We start from the raw sequence: 20,325 nt of genomic DNA on the forward strand, positions 1-20,325 counted from the left end.
TGTTTTTGTGCATGTTTAAGCGCCTGCGTGTGTTTAATCTTCGTGTCGTGCCGACATCATGTCAGAGTCACTGATTGACTGACATGGAGCTCTACTATCCTGACATCATGTCAGAGTCACTGATTGACTGACATGGAGCTCTACTATCCTGACATCATGTCAGAGTCACTGATTGACTGACATGGAGCTCTACTATCCCGACATCATGTCAGTCACTGATTGACTGACAGCTCTACTATCCCGACATCATGTCAGAGTCACTGATTGACTGACATGGAGCTCTACTATCCCGACATCATGTCAGAGTCACTGATTGACTGACATGGAGCTCTACTATCCCGACATCATGTCAGAGTCACTGATTGACTGACATGGAGCTCTACTATCCCGACATCATGTCAGAGTCACTGATTGACTGACATGGAGCTCTACTATCCCGACATCATGTCAGAGTCACTGATTGACTGACATGGAGCTCTACTATCCCGACATCATGTCAGAGTCACTGATTGACTGACAGCTCTACTATCCCGACATCATGTCAGAGTCACTGATTGACTGACAGCTCTACTATCCCGACATCATGTCAGAGTCACTGATTGACTGACAGCTCTACTATCCCGACATCATGTCAGAGTCACTGATTGACTGACATCTCTACTATCCCGACATCATGTCAGAGTCACTGATTGACTGACAGCTCTACTATCCCGACATCATGTCAGAGTCACTGATTGACTGACATCTCTACTATCTATTGATGTGTCTCTTTAGCCTCATCAGAGCATCACTACACTTGTCAGTCTGACTCCAGTGATGTCAGAGGAACCTAGAGGAAGTAGCTGAGGAAATGGAGTCGTCCATCAGTTGGACGACCAACCAGAAACATAGCTTTGTAGTTGTAGTAAATTATGATGATGGTGAGGATGATGATGGTGATGATGATGATGGTGATGATGATGATGATTTCACCAGTGGGACCACATATGTTCTTGTCGTTGAAGTGTTTAACCGAGAGAGACGGAGGAAAAGAGGGATATTGTGAGAGATAGTCACAGAGAAAGAGAGAGAGACACAGGGAGACAAAGGGAGAAAATGAGCAAGACAGACAGACAGAGAGACAGAAATACAGACAGACAGACAGACAGGCAGAGAGACAGAAATACAGACAGGCAGACAGACAGGCAGAGAGACAGAAATACAGACAGGCAGAGAGACAGAAATACAGACAGGCAGACAGACAGGCAGAGAGACAGAAATACAGACAGGCAGACAGACAGAGAGACAGAAATACAGACAGGCAGAGAGACAGAAATACAGACAGGCAGACAGACAGGCAGAGAGACAGAAATACAGACAGGCAGACAGACAGAGAGACAGAAATACAGACAGGCAGACAGACAGGCAGAGAGACAGAAATACAGACAGGCAGACAGACAGAAATACAGACAGGCAGAGAGACAGAAATACAGACAGGCAGAGAGACAGAAATACAGACAGGCAGAGAGACAGAAATACAGACAGGCAGAGAGACAGAAATACAGACAGGCAGAGAGACAGAAATACAGACAGGCAGAGAGACAGAAATACAGACAGGCAGAGAGACAGAAATACAGACAGGCAGAGAGACAGAAATACAGACAGGCAGAGAGACAGAAATACAGACAGGCAGAGAGACAGAAATACAGACAGGCAGAGAGACAGAAATACAGACAGGCAGAGAGACAGAAATACAGACAGGCAGAGAGACAGAAATACAGACAGGCAGAAATACAGACAGGCAGGCAGAGAGACAGAAATACAGACAGGCAGACAGAGAGACAGAAATACAGACAGGCAGACAGAGAGACAGAAATACAGACAGGCAGACAGAGAGACAGAAATACAGACAGGCAGACAGAGAGACAGAAATACAGACAGGCAGACAGAGAGACAGAAATACAGACAGGCAGGCAGAGAGACAGAAATACAGACAGGCAGACAGACAGGCAGAGAGACAGAAATACAGACAGGCAGACAGACAGGCAGAGAGACAGAAATACAGACAGGCAGACAGACAGGCAGAGAGACAGAAATACAGACAGGCAGACAGACAGGCAGAGAGACAGAAATACAGACAGGCAGGCAGAGAGACAGAAATACAGACAGGCAGACAGGCAGGCAGAGAGACAGAAATACAGACAGGCAGGCAGAGAGACAGAAATACAGACAGGCAGGCAGAGAGACAGAAATACAGACAGGCAGACAGACAGAGAGAGTCACAGAAATACAGGCAGGCAGGCATGCAGAGAGACAGAAATACAGGCAGGCAGGCAGGCAGAGAGACAGAAATACAGGCAGGCAGGCAGGCAGAGAGACAGAAATACAGACAGGCAGACAGACAGAGAGAGTCACAGAAATACAGGCAGGCAGGCAGGCAGAGAGACAGAAATACAGGCAGGCAGACAGACAGAGGGAGTCACAGAAATACAGGCAGGCAGGCAGGCAGAGAGACAGAAATACAGACAGGCAGACAGACAGACAGAGTCACAGAAATACAGGCAGGCAGACAGACAGAGAGAGTCACAGAAATACAGGCAGGCAGGCAGGCAGGCAGGCAGGCAGGCAGGCAGACAGACATAATATTAATTCAGCTTTTCCAGCTGGCTCATTATATTGTGTGTGTGTAAACCACTTCCTGAATCCACAGTGAATACATCATGAGTAACACCAATCCTCCATGTAAAACATCATTGCAGATCCCAGTGTTAATTTACAACAGTTTATAATGGGGTGTGGGTGTGTAATGTTATTCTAATCAAAGTCTATCCTCTGGGTGTTGCTGTTGAGATTAACATTATGGATTGCTGCTGTGAATAAATGGAGAATGCTGTTATATTATGCAAACGGTTGGTCATGGTGTGAACATACTGTCAATTACTGCTCTTGTTCTCACAACTCCCTTTTTAATTCTTTATAACCTCTCTCCTCTTCTCCCCCCTCTCTACCTCTCTCTACCTCTCTCTCTCTCTCCTACCTCTCTCTGTCTCTCCTCTTCTCCCCCCCTCTCTACCTCTCTCTACCTCTCTCTCTCTCTCTCCTACCTCTCTCTGTCTCTCCTCTTCTCCCCTCTCTCTACCTCTCTCTACCTGTCTCTGTCTCTCCTCTTCTCCCCCTCTCTACCTCTCTCTACCTGTCTCTGTCTCTCCTCTTCTCCCCCTCTCTACCTCTCTCTACCTCTCTCTCTCTCTCTCTCCTACCTCTCTCTGTCTCTCCTCTTCTCCCCCTCTCTACCTCTCTCTGTCTCTCCTCTTCTCCCCCTCTCTCTACCTCTCTCTCTCTCTCTCTCCTACCTCTCTACCTCTCTCTGTCTCTCCTCTTCTCCCCCTCTCTCTACCTCTCTCTCTCTCTCTCTCTCTCCTACCTCTCTCTCTCTCCTCTTCTCCCCCTCTCTACCTCTCTCTGTCTCTCCTCTTCTCCCCCCTCTCTACCTCTCTCTACCTCTCTCTCTCTCTCTCTCCTACCTCTCTCTGTCTCTCCTCTTCTCCCCCTCTCTACCTCTCTCTGTCTCTCCTCTTCTCCCCCCTCTCTACCTCTCTCTGTCTCTCCTCTTCTCCCCCTCTCTACCTCTCTCTCTCTCTCCTACCTCTCTCTGTCTCTCCTCTTCTCCCCCTCTCTACCTCTCTCTACCTCTCTCTCTCTCTCTCTCCTACCTCTCTCTGTCTCTCCTCTTCTCTCCCCCTCTCTACCTCTCTCTGTCTCTCCTCTTCTCCCCCTCTCTACCTCTCTCTACCTCTCTCTCTCTCTCTCCTACCTCTCTCTGTCTCTCCTCTTCTCCCCCTTCTCTACCTCTCTCTACCTCTCTCTCTCTCTCTCTCCTACCTCTCTCTCTCTCTCTCTCCTACCTCTCTCTACCTCTCTCTACCTCTCTCTCTCTCTCTCTCCTACCTCTCTCTCTCTCTCTCTCCTACCTCTCTCTACCTCTCTCTATCTCTCTACCTCTCTCTACCTCTCTCTCTCTCTCTCTCTCTCCTACCTCTCTCTACCTCTCTCTCTCTCTCCTACCTCTCTCTACCTCTCTCTCTCCTACCCTCCCCCCTCTCTCTCTCTCTCTCTCTCTCCCCTCTCTCTCTCTCTCTACCTCTCTCTCTCTCTCCTACCTCTCTCTGTCTCTCCTCTTCTCCCCCTCTCTACCTCTCTCTACCTCTCTCTGTCTCTCCTCTTCTCCCCCTCTCTACCTCTCTATACCTCTCTCTCTCTCCTACCTCTCTCTGTCTCTCCTCTTCTCCCCCTCTCTACCTCTCTCTACCTCTCTCTCTCTCTCTCCTACCTCTCTCTGTCTCTCCTCTTCTCCCCCCTCTCTACCTCTCTCTGTCTCTCCTCTTCTCCCCCTCTCTCTACCTCTCTCTCTCTCTCTCTCCTACCTCTCTCTACCTCTCTCTATCTCTCTACCTCTCTCTACCTCTCTCTCTCTCTCTCTCTCTCTCCTACCTCTCTCTACCTCTCTCTCTCTCTCCTACCTCTCTCTACCTCTCTCTCTCCTACCTCTCTCTACCTCTCTCTACCTCTCCCTCCTCTCTCTCTCTATCTCTCTACCTCTCTCTACCTCTCTCTACCTCTCTCTACCTCTCTCTACCTCTCTCTACCTCTCTCCATCTCTCTCCTACCTCTCTCTATCTCTCTACCTCTCTCCCCCTCTCTCTACCTCTCTCCATCTCTCTCCTACCTCTCTCCATCTCTCTCCTACCTCTCTCTATCTCTATCTCCTCTCTGTGTGGTCAACAAGGTGTTATATGTGATTGTTTTAATCCTTCATGGTTTCTATGTTGGTTTTCTAGATGATCAATTTAAATCTCTCTCTCATACTCTCTCTCTCTCTCTCTCTCTCTCTCTCTCTCTCTCTCTCTCTTCCTCTCTCATACTCTCTCTCTTCCTCTCTCACACTCTCTCTCTCCATCTCTTTGTCCATCAGGTTGTGTTGGTGGTCAGTACCAGCGGAAGCTGTACAAGGATCTGTTGACTAACTATAACCGTCTGGAGAGACCAGTGTTCAACGACTCAGCTCCTATACTGGTGGAACTGGGCTTCACACTGTTACAGATCATAGACGTGGTGAGTCTCTCTGTATACTGGTGGAACTGGGCTTCACACTGTGACAGATCATAGACGTGGTGAGTCTCTCTGTATACTGGTGGAACTGGGCTTCACACTGTGACAGATCATAGACGTGGTGAGTCTCTCTGTATACTGGTGGAACTGGGCTTCACACTGTGACAGATCATAGACGTGGTGAGTCTCTCTGTATACTGGTGGAACTGGTGTCAATTGGTTAGACAGTCAGGAAAGATGGAGGAACTTACGATACAGCGGCTGTTTGTGTCAGTCTGTTTTTTGGATGGGTCAGTGAGTTGAGGTAAATATGGATGCAGACCCATGCTTCCCTAATGTTATTCTGCAGTATCTTCTGATGCTGACCCATGGCTGTATATTATACTCCCTGATATTATTCATCTACTTAGAAACCCACAGCCCTCACTGTATCCCCTCTGTCTCTCCCTCCTTCTCTCCCTCCTCTCCCTGTCTCCTTCTCCCTCCTTCTCTCTCTCTCCTCTCACTGTATCCCCTCTGTCTCTCCCTCCTCTCTCTCCTTCTCCCTGTATCCCCTCCATCTCTCTCTCTCTCCTCTCACTGTATCCTCTCTGTCTCTCCCTCCTTCTCTCTCCTTCATCTCTCTCTCTCTCTCCTCTCACTGTATCCCCTCTCTCTCCCTCCTTCTCTCTCCTTCTCCCTGTATCCCCTCCATCTCTCTCTCTCTCCTTCTCTCTCTCTCTTCTCTCTCCTTCTCTCCCTCCTCTCCCTGTCTCCTTCTCCCTCCTTCTCTCTCCCTCCTCTCCCTGTCTCTCTCCCTCTCTCTCTCTCTCTCTCCCTGTCTCTCTCTCCCTGTCTCCCTGTCTCCCTCTCTCCATCCCCTTGTATCCTTGTTTTCATTTTGCCACTCCAGAGGGCTTGACTCCCTTTCCCAACACGAAAATTCAATCTTGGAGGGTGATGTGTTGCTCCCCTCCCCCTCACATATTTTCTCTTGCTCTCTCAACCTCTCACCTTTGTCAGCTCGCTCTGCATTCTTCTCAATTCTCTTCACTTTCTCTCTTTCTCTCTCTCTCTCTCTCTTTAATATAATTCCAATTCAATTTGCTTTATTGGCATGACGTAGCAATGTACATATTGCCAAAGCTTATTTAGGATATTTACAATATAAAAATAAATCAAAATGAGAATCAAATGGTCAACGGGACAACAGTAACAACAGTAACCACAGTAACCACAGTAACAACAGTAACCACAGTAACAACAGTAACAACAGTAACCACAGTAACAACAGTAACAACAGTAACCACAGTAACAACAGTAACCACAGTAACCACAGTAACCACAGTAACAACAGTAACCACAGTAACCACAGTAACAACAGTAACCACAGTAACAACAGTAACCACAGTAACAACAGTAACAACAGTAACAACAGTAACCACAGTAACAACAGTAACAACAGTAACCACAGTAACAACAGTAACAACAGTAACCACAGTAACAACAGTAACCACATTAACAACAGTAACCACAGTAACAACAGTAACAACAGTAACCACAGTAACCACAGTAACCACAGTAACCACAGTAACAACAGTAACAACAGTAACCACAGTAACCACAGTAACCACAGTAACAACAGTAACAACAGTAACCACCTTAACAACAGTAACCAAGGGTTAAAACAACCAGACATTCAACAATAACAATAAGCATACAGTAGAGGACATGTGCAGGATGATTGGTCTGTCAGACACTGTCCCTCATCTTATGGCAGGCAGCAATGTAGTACGCTGCCAACCCACAGCTCTCTGCGTCCTCCCCCAACAGGACGGGTAGCCTACTCTCATCAGAGAGGTCTTTGAAACCTTCAATAAGGGTTTCAAAGTTGGGGAAATTACACTCTCTAATTGTTTTATATTTTTGACATTTTGTCAGGAAATGCAGCTCTGTCTCAGGTTCTGTTGTTGTGCAGTGGTTGCAGAGCCTTTCCTCTACAGGGAGCCAGGTTTTCCTGTGTCTACCCTTCTCAATGGCAAGGCTGTGCTCACTGAGCCGGTCTCTCTCTTTCTCTCTCTCTCTCGTTCTCTCTCTCTCTCTCTCGTTCCCTCTCTCTCGTTCTCTCTCTCTCTCTCGTTCTCTCTCTCTCGTTCTCTCTCTCTCTCTCGTTCTCCCTCTCTCTCGCTCTCTCGTTCTCACTCATTCTGTTTCTTTCTCTGTCTGTCTCCCTCACTCTCTCTCTCCCCCCTCCTCAATCTTTCTCTCTCTCCTCCCTCTCTCTCACCCCCTCAATCTTTCTCCATCTCCCTTTCTCTCCTCCCTCTCTCTCTCTCCTCCCTCTCTCTCCTCCCTCTCTCTCACCCCCTCAATCTTTCTCCATCTACCTCCTCTCTCCCTCCTCCCTCTCTCTCTCTCCTCCCTCTCTCTCCTCCCTCTCTCTCTCTGTCTCTCCTCCCTCTCGCTCCTCCCTCTCTCTCTCCTCCCTCTCTCTCTCCTCCCTCTCTCTCTCCTCCCCTCTCTCTCCTCCCTCTCTCTCTCCTCCCTCTCTCTCCTCCATCTCTCTGTCTCTCCAGTTGGCTGTTACAACAACAACAAAGTTTCCTGGAGGATCATCAGTCAGAGCAGCTGTCACACACACACACACACACACACACACACACACACACACACACACACACACACACACACACACACACACACGCACACACAACCGCTGTATCGTAAGTTCCTCCATCTTTCCTGACTGTCTAACCAATTGACCTACCATATCTGTGACCTACAGTATTGACCTACTATATCTGTGACCTACAGTATTGACCTACTATATCTGTGACCTACAGTATTGACCTACTATATCTGTAACCTACAGTATTGACCTACTATATCTGTGACCTACAGTATTGACCTACTATATCTGTGACCTACAGTATTGACCTACTATATCTGTGACCTACAGTACATTCTCAGATATTTACCACGACATTCCCAGAATATTTCATAATATTCCCAGAATTCCCAGGGTGAAATGTTCATTTCAATGTTATCGACAGTGGATTGGAAACAGTGGATGTTTTACAACCTCCAATGTGGTTATATTTCAACAGGAGATTAGTGAAACCTCAGACTCTGTTAATGATATTGAATATGTTGTGTGAGCTCTCTCACTCTAAACTGCATAGATAAAAACATGGCCGCTCGTCCTCGGCTGCGCTCGGCCCCAGCCTGGCCCCAGATGGCGAGGGCTCGTAGGCTGTATGGCTGGGAAGCTGTGAAACTGTGAACGCGTGGCTTCCTCTCAATCAGTTCACAGGCTGCGCCTCTGAGCCAGCTGCTGCTCCACTACACCGCTAAACTTGTGCGTGTGTGTGTGTGTGTGTGTGTGTGTGTGTGTGTGTGTGTGTGTGTGTGTGCGTGCGTGCGTGCATGTGCGCGTGTGCGTGAGAGAGAGAGAGAGCCCGAATGAGTTTATTGAGCTTGCCTGGTGCAATGAAATCATCCCAAAAGTGCAAACTCTGAAAGCTTGGTGGAGGCCTGAACTCCAGTGTGATTGGTCCTCACTGATGCTGCTTCACTACTTTCTAATCACAGTAGTGTATTTCTACACTCCATTATAGATAGTAGAGAAGAGTAGAGAAGTTAGGAGTGGGGCTGATTTGGCCTTTTGTTTTTGATGGTGACGGTACGGTGTGTGTGTGTGTGTGTATATATGTGTGTGTGTGTGTGTGTGTGTGTGTGTGTGTGTGTGTGTGTGTGTGTGCGTGCGTGCGTGCATGTGCGCGTGTGCGTGAGAGAGAGAGAGAGCCCGAATGAGTTTATTGAGCTTGCCTGGTGCAATGAAATCATCCCAAAAGTGCAAACTCTGAAAGCTTGGTGGAGGCCTGAACTCCAGTGTGATTGGTCCTCACTGATGCTGCTTCACTACTTTCTAATCACAGTAGTGTATTTCTACACTCCATTATAGATAGTAGAGAAGAGTAGAGAAGTTAGGAGTGGGGCTGATTTGGCCTTTTGTTTTTGATGGTGACGGTACGGTGTGTGTGTGTGTGTGTATATATGTGTGTGTGTGTGTGTGTGTGTGTGTGTGTGTGTGTGTGTGTGTGTGTGTGTGTGTGTGTGCGTGTGTTAGTGAATAATGTAGGAGCGTGGCTCACCGTGACCATGGCTCCATCTGGAGGAAGGAGAGGAAGTGGGACAGGTCACAACACTCTCCGTCTGACACACACACACACACACACACACAGAGAGAGAGCAACCCATTGCCCTCTGTCCCTAAACCGTCTTTCTGGGTCACACACACGCATACACACAGTCACACACTTACACACACACACATTCTAGGAAAAAAACAGTCCTTAAAACCAATCTGTTCATTTAGGGAGAGAGAGGGAGGACAGAGAGACAAAACAGTCCTTATAATCAATCTTTTCATTTAGGGAGAGAGAGGGAGGACAGAGAGACAGAGACAAAACAGTCCTTATAATCAATCTTTTCATTTAGGGAGAGAGAGGGAGGACAGAGAGACAGAGACAAAACAGTCCTTATAACCGATCTGTTAATTTAGGGAGAGAGAGAGAGACAGAGGGAGGACAGAGAGACAGAGGGAGGACAGGGAGGACAGAGAGACAGAGGGAGGGCAGAGAGACAGAGGGAGGGCAGAGAGACAGAGGGAGGGCAGAGAGACAGAGGGAGGGCAGAGAGACAGAGGGAGGACAGAGAGACAGAGGGAGGACAGAGAGACAGAGGGATGAAAGGAGGAAGAGCTATTTAGAATCAGGGCTTGTCGGATGTATTGTTCTTTTAGTCATGTGATTGGATGTCCATTGTTCTTTTAGTCATGTGATTGGATGTCCATTGTTCTTTTAGTCATGTGATTGGATGTCCATTGTTCTTTTAGTCATGTGATTGGATGTCCATTGTTCTTTTAGTCATGTGATTGGATGTCCATTGTTCTTTTAGTCATGTGATTGGATGTCCATTGTTCTTTTAGTCATGTGATTGGATGTCCATTGTTCTTTTAGTCATGTGATTGGATGTCCATTGTTCTTTTAGTCATGTGATTGGATGTCCATTGTTCTTTTAGTCATGTGATTGGATGTCCATTGTTCTTTTAGTCATGTGATTGGATGTCCATTGTTCTTTTAGTCATGTGATTGGATGTCCTAGAGAGAGAGTTCTGGTCTTGTTGTTGTCCATGATGTTATTTAATACATACCACATCAGAGCAGGAAGCTGTAGGGGTTCCCAACAGGGATGGGACTGCTGAGCCTGGGTTTCCCTGATGACATGCGCTGTCTGTGAGGTATTACAGCCTGATTCTGTGTTCTAATTGGCACCCTATTCCCGAAAGAGCCCTATGGGCCCTGGTCCAAAGTAGTGCACTATATAGGGAATAGGGTGCCATTTTGTAAAGTATTAAGTCGGTGTGTTTTCAGCATGCTGTTGAGGTGACAAGGATAGATTGCATTTTAGATTGCATTTTTTGCAGCTTCCATTTTCATTGTCTGTGTATTATTCAATGAACCACAGGCAGGTTATAGAGTCATATATTTTCCCTGGTATTCCCAACTGAGGAAATGGGAGGTGCAGTTCCTGGAGTTTCCCAGATTAAATATGCTATTTGTGAGGTATTCAATTGTAGTATTTTCATCAAGTCGTTGCTTGTGAGGTGAACGGTGATTGGATTTTATATTACAGAGGATTACGCTTTCACAGTTTTAATTTCCTACACTCATTAATTGGATAGTATGTGCTGTCAATCACTACCCTGATCCAATCAGAGCCCTCTGATGGGGAGGTTAGAGCGATCCCATTGGGTTTCTATTCAACCAAAACAAAGCGGTAGGGTGTAACGTAAGGGTAAATACATTAATAATATAACCAAGATAACTGTTGTAGCAGAGAAAGGACTTTGTGTTTACGAGCCTGGTTGTTGAGAATGGATTTACATGGTACGCTGCTGCACAGCTGGAGGAGAGGAGAGATGAGTAGAGAGAGAGAGAGAGGAGAGATGAGTAGAGAGAGAGAGAGAGGAGAGATGAGTAGAGAGAGAGAGAGAGATGAGTAGAGAGAGAGAGAGAGAGGAGAGATGAGTAGAGAGAGAGAGAGAGAGAGGAGAGATGAGTAGAGAGAGAGAGAGAGAGAGAGAGATGAGTAGAGAGAGAGAGTGAAGATTGAGAGAGGAGAGGGAGATTAAATAATAATACTAGAGTCTGGACAGGACAGAAGAGGAGAGGAGAGAACAGGACATAAAGCTGAGACAGAGAGAGAGACCCGGAAAACCTGAGTCTACGCCTTCACTATGGTGAATCACTAAAACAATACAGAAATACACTACGGAAAAAGAAGGAACAGCATGTCAGAAATCAGCTCAATGCAATTGAAGAATCCATAGACTCTAACCACTTCTGGGAAAATTGGAAAACACTAAACAAACAACAACACAACTAATTATCTATCCAAAATGGAGATGTATGGGTAAACCACTTCTCCAATCTTTTTGGCTCTATAATAAAGAATAAAGAGCAAAAACATATACATGATCAAATACAGATCTTAGAATCAACTATTAAAGACTACCAGAACCCACTGGATTCTCCAATTACATTGAATGAGTTACAGGACAAAATAAAAACCCTCCAACCCAAAAAGGCCTGTGGTGTTGATGGTATCCTCAATGAAATGATCAAATATACAGACAACAAATTCCAATTGGCTATACTAAAACTCTTTAACATCATACTTAGCTCTGGCATCTTCCCCAATATTTGGAATCAAGGACTGATCACCCCAATCCACAAAAGTGGAGACAAATTTGACCCCAATAACTACCGTGGAATATGTGTCAACAGTAACCTTGGGAAAATCCTCTGCATTATCATTAACAGCAGACTCGTACATTTCCTCAAGGAACACAATATACTGAGCAAATGTCAAATTGGCTTTTTACCAAATTACCGTACAACAGACCATGTATTCTCCCTGCACACCCTAATTGACAATCAAACAAACCAAAACAAAGGCAAAGTCTTCTCATGCTTTGTTGATTTCAAAAAAGCCTTCGACTCAATTTGGCATGATGGTCTGCTATACAAACTGATGGAAAGTGGTGTTGGGGGTAAAACATACGACATTATAAAATCCATGTACACAAACAACAAGTGTGCAGCTAAAATTGGCAAAAAACACACACATTTCTTCACACAGGGTCGTGGGGTTAGACAGGGATGCAGCTTAAGCCCCACCCTCTTCAACATATATATCAACAAATTGGCGCGGGCACTAGAAAAGTCTGCAGCACCCGGCCTCACCCTGCTAGAATCCGAAGTCAAATGTCTGCTGTTTGCTGATGATCTGGTGCTTCTGTCACCAACCAAGGAGGGCCTACAGCAGCACCTAGATCTTATGCACAGATTCTGTCAGACCTGGGCCCTGACAGTAAATCTCAGTAAGACCAAAATAATGGTGTTCCCAAAAAGGTCCAGTCACCAGGACCACAAATACAAATTCCATCTAGACACTGTTGCCCTAGAGCACACAAAAAACTATACATACCTTGGCCTAAACATCAGCACCACAGGTAACTTCCACAAAGCTGTGAACGATCTGAGAGACAAGGCAAGAAGGGCATTCTATGCCATCAAAAGGAACATAAATTTCAACATACCAATTAGGATTTGGCTAAAAATATTTGAATCAGTCATAGAGCCCATTGCCCTTTATGGATGTGAGGTCTGGGGTCCGCTCACCAACCAAGACTTCACAAAATGGGACAAACACCAAATTGAGACTCTGCACGCAGAATTCTGCAAAAATATCCTCCGTGTACAACGTAGAACACCAAATAATGCATGCAGAGCAGAATTAGGCCGATACCCACTAATTATCAAAATCCAGAAAAGAGCCGTTAAATTCTATAACCACCTAAAAGGAAGCGATTCCCAAACCTTCCATAACAAAGCCATCACCTACAGAGAGACGAACCTGGAGAAGAGTCCCTAAGCAAGCTGGTCCTGGGGCTCTGTTCACAAACACAAACACACCCTACAGAGCCCCAGGACAACAGCACAATTAGACCCAACCAAATCATGAGAAAACAAAAAGATAATTACTTGACACATTGGAAAGAATTAACAAAAAAACAGAGCAAACTAGAATGCTATTTGGCCCTACACAGAGAGTACACAGCGGCAGAATACCTGACCACTGTGACTGACCCAAAATGAAGGAAAGCTTTGACTATGTACAAACTCAGTGAGCATGGCCTTGCTATTGAGAAAGGCCGCCGTAGGCAGACATGGCTCTCAAGAGAAGACAGGCTATGTGCTCACTGCCCACAAAATGAGGTGGAAACTGAGCTGCACTTCCTAACCTCCTGCCCAATGTATGACCATATTAGAGAGACATATTTCCCTCAGATTACACAGATCCACAAAGAATTCGAAAACAAATCAAATTTTGAAAAACTCCCATATCTACTAGGTGAAATTCCACAGTGTGACATCACAGCAGCAAGATGTGTGACCTGTTGCCACGAGAAAAGGGCAACCAGTGAAGAACACACACCATTGTAAATACAACCCATATTTATGTTTATTTATTTTATCTTGTGTCCTTTAACCATTTGTACCATTTGTACATTGTTAAAACACTGTATATATATATAATATGACATTTGTAATGTCTTTGTTGTTTTGAAACTTCTGTAAGTGTAATGTTTACTGTTCATTTGTATTGTTTTTCACTTTATATATTATCTACCTCACTTGCTTTGGCAATGTTAACACATGTTTCCCATGCCAATAAAGCCCTTGAAGGACAGAAGAGGAGAGTAGAGAACAGGACATAAAGCTGAGAGAGAGAGAGAGAGAGAGAGAGAGAGAGAGAGAGAGGAGAGAGAGACTGAGAGAGAGAGAGAGAGAGAGAGATTGAGAGAGAGAGAGAGAGAGAGAGAGAGAGAGAGAGAGAGAGAGAGAGAGAGAGAGAGAGAGAGAGAGTCATGTCAGGACCACCCTGCTAGCTTCACTCTACTGTTAGTACTGTAGACCTGCATCTCAGAGACTCTTTGTCACAGACAGGGTTTCAGATGACTTCCTGCTTTGTGACACAGACATACAGGGTTTCAGATGACAGCCTGCTTTGTGACACAGACAGACAGGGTTTCAGATGACAGCCTGCTTTGTGACACCGACAGACAGGGTTTCAGATGACAGCCTGCTTTGTGACACCGACAGACAGGGTTTCAGATGACAGCCTGCTTTGTGACACAGACAGACAGGGTTTCAGATGACAGCCTGCTTTGTGACACAGACAGACAGGGTTTCAGATGACAGCCTGCTTTGTGACACAGACAGACAGGGTTTCAGATGACAGCCTGCTTTGTGACACAGACAGACAGGGTTTCAGATGACAGCCTGCTTTGTGACACAGACAGACAGGGTTTCAGATGACAGCCTGCTTTGTGACACAGACAGACAGGGTTTCAGATGACAGCCTGCTTTGTGACAGACAGGGTTTCAGACGACTTCCTGCTTTGTGACAGACAGGGTTTCAGATGACAGCCTGCTTTGTGACACAGACAGGGGTTCAGATGACAGCCTGCTTTGTGACACAGACAGACAGGGGTTCAGATGACAGCCTGCTTTGTGACACAGACAGACAGGGGTTCAGATGACAGCCTGCTTTGTGACACAGACAGACAGGGTTTCAGATGACAGCCTGCTTTGTGACACAGACAGACAGGGTTTCAGATGACAGCCTGCTTTGTGACAGACAGGGTTTCAGACGACTTCCTGCTTTGTGACAGACAGGGTTTCAGATGACAGCCTGCTTTGTGACACAGACAGGGGTTCAGATGACAGCCTGCTTTGTGACACAGACAGACAGGAGTTCAGATGACAGCCTGCTTTGTGACACAGACAGACAGGGGTTCAGATGACAGCCTGCTTTTTGACAGACAGGGTTTCAGATGACAGCCTGCTTTGTGACACAGACAGGGGTTCAGATGACAGCCTGCTTTGTGACACAGACAGACAGGGGTTCAGATGACAGCCTGCTTTGTGACAGACAGGGTTTCAGATGACTTCCTGCTTTGTGACACAGACAGGGGTTCAGATGACAGCCTGCTTTGTGACACAGACAGACAGGGGTTCAGATGACAGCCTGCTTTGTGACACAGACAGACAGGGGTTCAGATGACAGCCTGCTTTGTGACACAGACAGACAGGGGTTCAGATGACAGCCTGCTTTGTGACACAGACAGACAGGGGTTCAGATGACAGCCTGCTTTGTGACACAGACAGACAGGGGTTCAGATGACACCCTGCTTTGTGACAGACAGGGTTTCAGATGACAGCCTGCTTTGTGACACAGACAGGGGTTCAGATGACAGCCTGCTTTGTGACACAGACAGACAGGGGTTCAGATGACAGCCTGCTTTGTGACAGACAGGGTTTCAGATGACAGCCTGCTTTGTGACAGACAGGGTTTCAGATGACTTCCTGCTTTGTGAGACAGACAGGGTTTCAGATGACTTCCTGCTTTGTGACACAGACAGGGGTTCAGATGACAGCCTGCTTTGTGACAGACAGGGTTTCAGATGACTTCCTGCTTTGTGACACAGACAGGGGTTCAGATGACAGCCTGCTTTGTGACAGACAGGGTTTCAGATGACTTCCTGCTTTGTGACACAGCGGGGTGAATCCTAACTTCACTTAGTCTTACGTTGATGTCCAGGGGAGTCTAAGTGAGTGGAAGTTAGGGGTTTTGCCAGTATCATTAGACACTGACTACGATGAGCATCTATAGCTTTAGAGTGCGTATCTAGTGTATCTCTGAAGGTCTCTCTCATTAAGAGATATAGAGGTGGGATGACCACCGCTGGCAGAGTTCTGTCATTAACATTCCTCCTAGATATTTACATGCAGTGTGTAATTAGTGTGTGTGCTCTGCTTACGAATGAGCTCCTTGTCTCTAGTGTAGCTTTGTCATCAACAGGCACCACTATCTGTCATTAAGACAGATTCATATCCACTGATATACTTGATCCTTAGCTGAAGGGAAAGAGTTTTAACTGTCTCCCTCCTCTACCACGTCCAAAACAACTTGTTAGACAGTTCAGTAGCTCCGAGACATTCTCACTACTGATGTGTATCATTCAGGAGGCTGTAAATAAATAAACATTGAATGCCTATACAAATATAAAGTGTTTTTTTGTACAACGTGCTGGAATGTTTGTTCGCGTCTTCACTCGTTTTCATGGTAATGTTTTACTGTAATTTGGTGACGACTACCTGTGTCAAGTTAGATCATGTTACCCTGTATTAGCTTGATGTACCGTGTAGCACTGGTTTAAATACTACCCTCTCAGCCCACTAATGCTGAGATTCACCCTCAAGACGAAAGAGAACAACCAAACTTTTCTCCTCTGGCTGATGTTTGGTTTGTGGTCATCATGTAGAACAGGGGATCAGCTGTCTTCCTGTCTCTCTCTCTCTTTCGTCTTATCCAACTTCAATGTCCATCCTTCGCTGTCCCCTCTCTTCTTCTCCTCCCTCCTCCTCCTCCCACCTTCATCGTTCCTGGAAGCCGTTCCGGAACAAACACAGACCAAATGTTACAACGGTGCCCTGCCAAGATGGCCGCCTTCCATCTGAAAACACATTTTAACTGCAAGCGTTTTGGTACTCAAACCAGAGCCAACATCCCCCTCAGCGGTTTAGTTTTCTTTAGTTTAGTCATCCGTTAGTTTAGGGATGAATTTATACGAGCCACAGCCAGAACTCCACCATCTGTATTAGATACGGTAGTCTCCAGAACTCTACAGTCTGTATTAGATACAGTAGTCTCCAGAACTCTACAGTCTATATTAGATACAGTAGTCTCTACAGTCTGTATTAGATACAGTAGTCTCTACAGTCTGTATTAGATACAGTAGTCTCCAGAACTCTACAGTCTGTATTAGATACAGTAGTCTCTACAGTCTGTATTAGATACAGTAGTCTCCAGAACTCTACAGTCTATATTAGATACAGTAGTCTCCAGAACTCTACAGTCTATATTAGATACAGTAGTCTCTACAGTCTGTATTAGATACAGTAGTCTCCAGAACTCTACAGTCTATATTAGATACAGTAGTCTCTACAGTCTATATTAGATACAGTAGTCTCCAGAACTCTACAGTCTATATTATTATTCTATTCTATTATTCTAACAGAGATGCATTGAAACACCTCTGCTCTTCACCCAGAGTGGAGTCTTATTCTATCAGAGATATTCTATCAGAGATATTCTATCAGAGATATTCTAACAGAGATATTCTAAACACCTCTCCTCTGCTCTGAAGACATTTCCTTTTTCTTTTTCCCCTTCTTTTCTTCTCCAGGATGAGAAGAACCAGGTTCTGATGACCAACGCCTGGCTGCAGCTGGTAAGGCAGAATTTCTACCCTTTGTGTGTGTGTGTGTGTGTGTGTGTGTGTGTGTGACTCTAGTTCTGTGTGTCTGACCCTCATTTGCAGTATAATAGCCATTTTGTTTGTTTCATTTGCTTGTTGAAGCTGGTGTTTGTATCTTGCGGTGGGCGCTATATGATCTCCCTTCCCAACTGATGTCCATAACCAAGTCCTTGCAATGAGGGAGGGATATGAAATGTTCAATTAAAATCTCACAATTTCTAATGGTTTATAGGTTTTCCCCCCACTGAGACTTGCTGACGCGAACACAGATCAGATAACGGGCTGGAGTTTAGATATCAGATTGACTTAGCGAGCCAGTGCTGAATGACTAAATGTCCCAGCTGTTTGGCTTCAGGTTTGGAGCAAGAATTTAGCAAGAAGCATTTTGAATTTTAAAATCTGCATCCCAAATGACACCATGTTCCCAATATAGGGTAGAGCTCTGGTGGAAAGTAAAGCACTATGTAGGGAACAGGGTGCCATTTTGGGACGTCTCCTACATCTTCTATTACTGTTGGAAACATAGGAGCCCACAGACAGTCCATCAGGTCATACATCAGGGGGATGGGTAACAACATGGGGACATTATCTATCAGATGATAGTGACACATTGGCTGGAGGTTGGATAGAAGGTTACATTTCTCCCGCCCTGCGTCTCCATGGCAATGTCCTTTCAGGGTAGCCTGTAAATGAGGCCACTGAACTAACTGAACAGGCAGTTAGGCCGTCATTGTTCCTAGTCATTGAAAATAAGAATTTGTTATTAACTGACTTGCCTAGTTAAATAAAGGTCAAATAAATAAATAAATAAATTCCATTAGCACCTTTCCAGTCATTATTATGTGTCGTCCTCCCCTCAGCAGCCTCCTCTGACCACAAACCACTGTCCTGTGTTCTTATCTGACCTGTCAGTTTCACTCAAGGTGAACAGACTCTGACTGGCTGACGGTGTTTTTTTTTTCCATCAATAAATGATGCAAGTGTTGGCCTTAATACAGGAGTCCCTTTTCTGCTAATGGGCCGGGGGAGCACATTTATTTTGCAGACGCTTCAGGTCAAGAGTTACATTAACAAAAAATGGGGTAATTTAGGAAGTGTTTACAACCTGGAGTAGATGATGCATCCTGCTTTAAACCTTTACTTTGTGGAGTCAGCATTTACAATGTTAGACTAGATTCTCAGTGTTCTATCCCAGAATATATTCTCTGTTCTATCCCAGAATATATTCTCTGTTCTATCCCAGAATATATTCTCACAGTGTTCTATCCCAGAATATATTCTCAGTGTTCTATCCCAGAATATATTCTCAGTGTTCTATCCCAGAATATATTCTCAGTGTTCTATCCCAGAATATATTCTCAGTGTTCTATCCCAGAATATATTCTCAGTGTTCTATCCCAGAATATATTCTCAGTGTTCTATCCCAGAATATATTTTCAGTGTTCTATCCCAGAATATATTCTCTGTTCTATCCCAGAATATATTCTCTGTTCTATCCCAGAATATATTCTCAGTGTTCTATCCCAGAATATATTCTCACAGTGTTCTATCCCAGAATATATTCTCAGTGTTCTATCCCAGAATATATTCTCAGTGTTCTATCCCAGAATATATTCTCAGTGTTCTATCCCAGAATATATTTTCAGTGTTCTATCCCAGAATATATTCTCTGTTCTATCCCAGAATATATTCTCTGTTCTATCCCAGAATATATTCTCACAGTGTTCTATCCCAGAATATATTCTCAGTGTTCTATCCCAGAATATATTCTCAGTGTTCTATCCCAGAATATATTCTCAGTGTTCTATCCCAGAATATATTCTCAGTGTTCTATCCCAGAATATATTCTCAGTGTTCTATCCCAGAATATATTCTCAGTGTTCTATCCCAGAATATATTCTCAGTGTTCTATCCCAGAATATATTCTCAGTGTTCTATCCCAGAATATATTCACAGTGTTCTATCCCAGAATATCAAATCAAATCAAATTTTATTTGTCACATACACATGGTTAGCAGATGTTAATGCGAGTGTAGCGAAATGCTTGTGCTTCTAGTTCCGACAATGCAGTAATAACGAACAAGTAATCTAACTAACAATTCCAAAACTACTGTCTTATACACAGTGTAAGGGGATAAAGAATATGTACATAAGGATATATGAATGAGTGATGGTACAGAACAGCATAGGCAAGATACAGTAGATGATATCGAGTACAGTATATACATATGAGATGAGTATGTAAACCAAGTGGCATAGTTAAAGTGGCTAGTGATACATGTATTACATAAGGATGCAGTCGATGATATAGAGTACAGTATCTACGTATGCATATGAGATGAATAATGTAGGGTAAGTAACATTATATAAGGTAGCATTGTTTAAAGTGGCTAGTGATATATTTACATCATTTCCCATCAATTCCCATTATTAAAGTGGCTGGAGTAGAGTCAGTGTCATTGACAGTGTGTTGGCAGTAGCCACTCAATGTTAGTGGTGGCTGTTTAACAGTCTGATGGCCTTGAGATAGAAGCTGTTTTTCAGTCTCTCGGTCCCAGCTTTGATGCACCTGTACTAACCTCGCCTTCTGGATGACAGCGGGGTGAACAGGCAGTGGCTCGGGTGGTTGATGTCCTTGATGATCTTTATGGCCTTCCTGTAGCATCGGGTGGTGTAGGTGTCCTGGAGGGCAGGTAGTTTGCCCCCGGTGATGCGTTGTGCAGACCTCACTACCCTCTGGAGAGCCTTACGGTTGAGGGCGGTGCAGTTGCCATACCAGGCGGTGATACAGCCCGCCAGGATGC

At 45.1% G+C, this 20,325-nt stretch overlaps 1 protein-coding gene across 1 annotated transcript in view; it reads left to right on the plus strand.

Annotated features, from left to right (window-relative positions):
- LOC112241283 (neuronal acetylcholine receptor subunit alpha-7-like) overlaps positions 1 to 20,325 on the plus strand; it is a 68,896-nt gene that overhangs the window by 16,326 nt on the left and 32,245 nt on the right. Inside the window, exons 2-3 of the mRNA XM_042316676.1 lie at positions 4,952 to 5,091; positions 17,450 to 17,494. Of these exons, the coding sequence (XP_042172610.1) occupies positions 4,952 to 5,091; positions 17,450 to 17,494 (185 nt within the window). The remainder of the gene's footprint in view (positions 1 to 4,951; positions 5,092 to 17,449; positions 17,495 to 20,325) is intronic.

The sequence above is a fragment of the Oncorhynchus tshawytscha genome, unplaced genomic scaffold, assembly GCF_018296145.1.
Source record: "Oncorhynchus tshawytscha isolate Ot180627B unplaced genomic scaffold, Otsh_v2.0 Un_contig_1538_pilon_pilon, whole genome shotgun sequence".
Taxonomy (NCBI): Eukaryota; Metazoa; Chordata; class Actinopteri; order Salmoniformes; family Salmonidae; genus Oncorhynchus; species Oncorhynchus tshawytscha.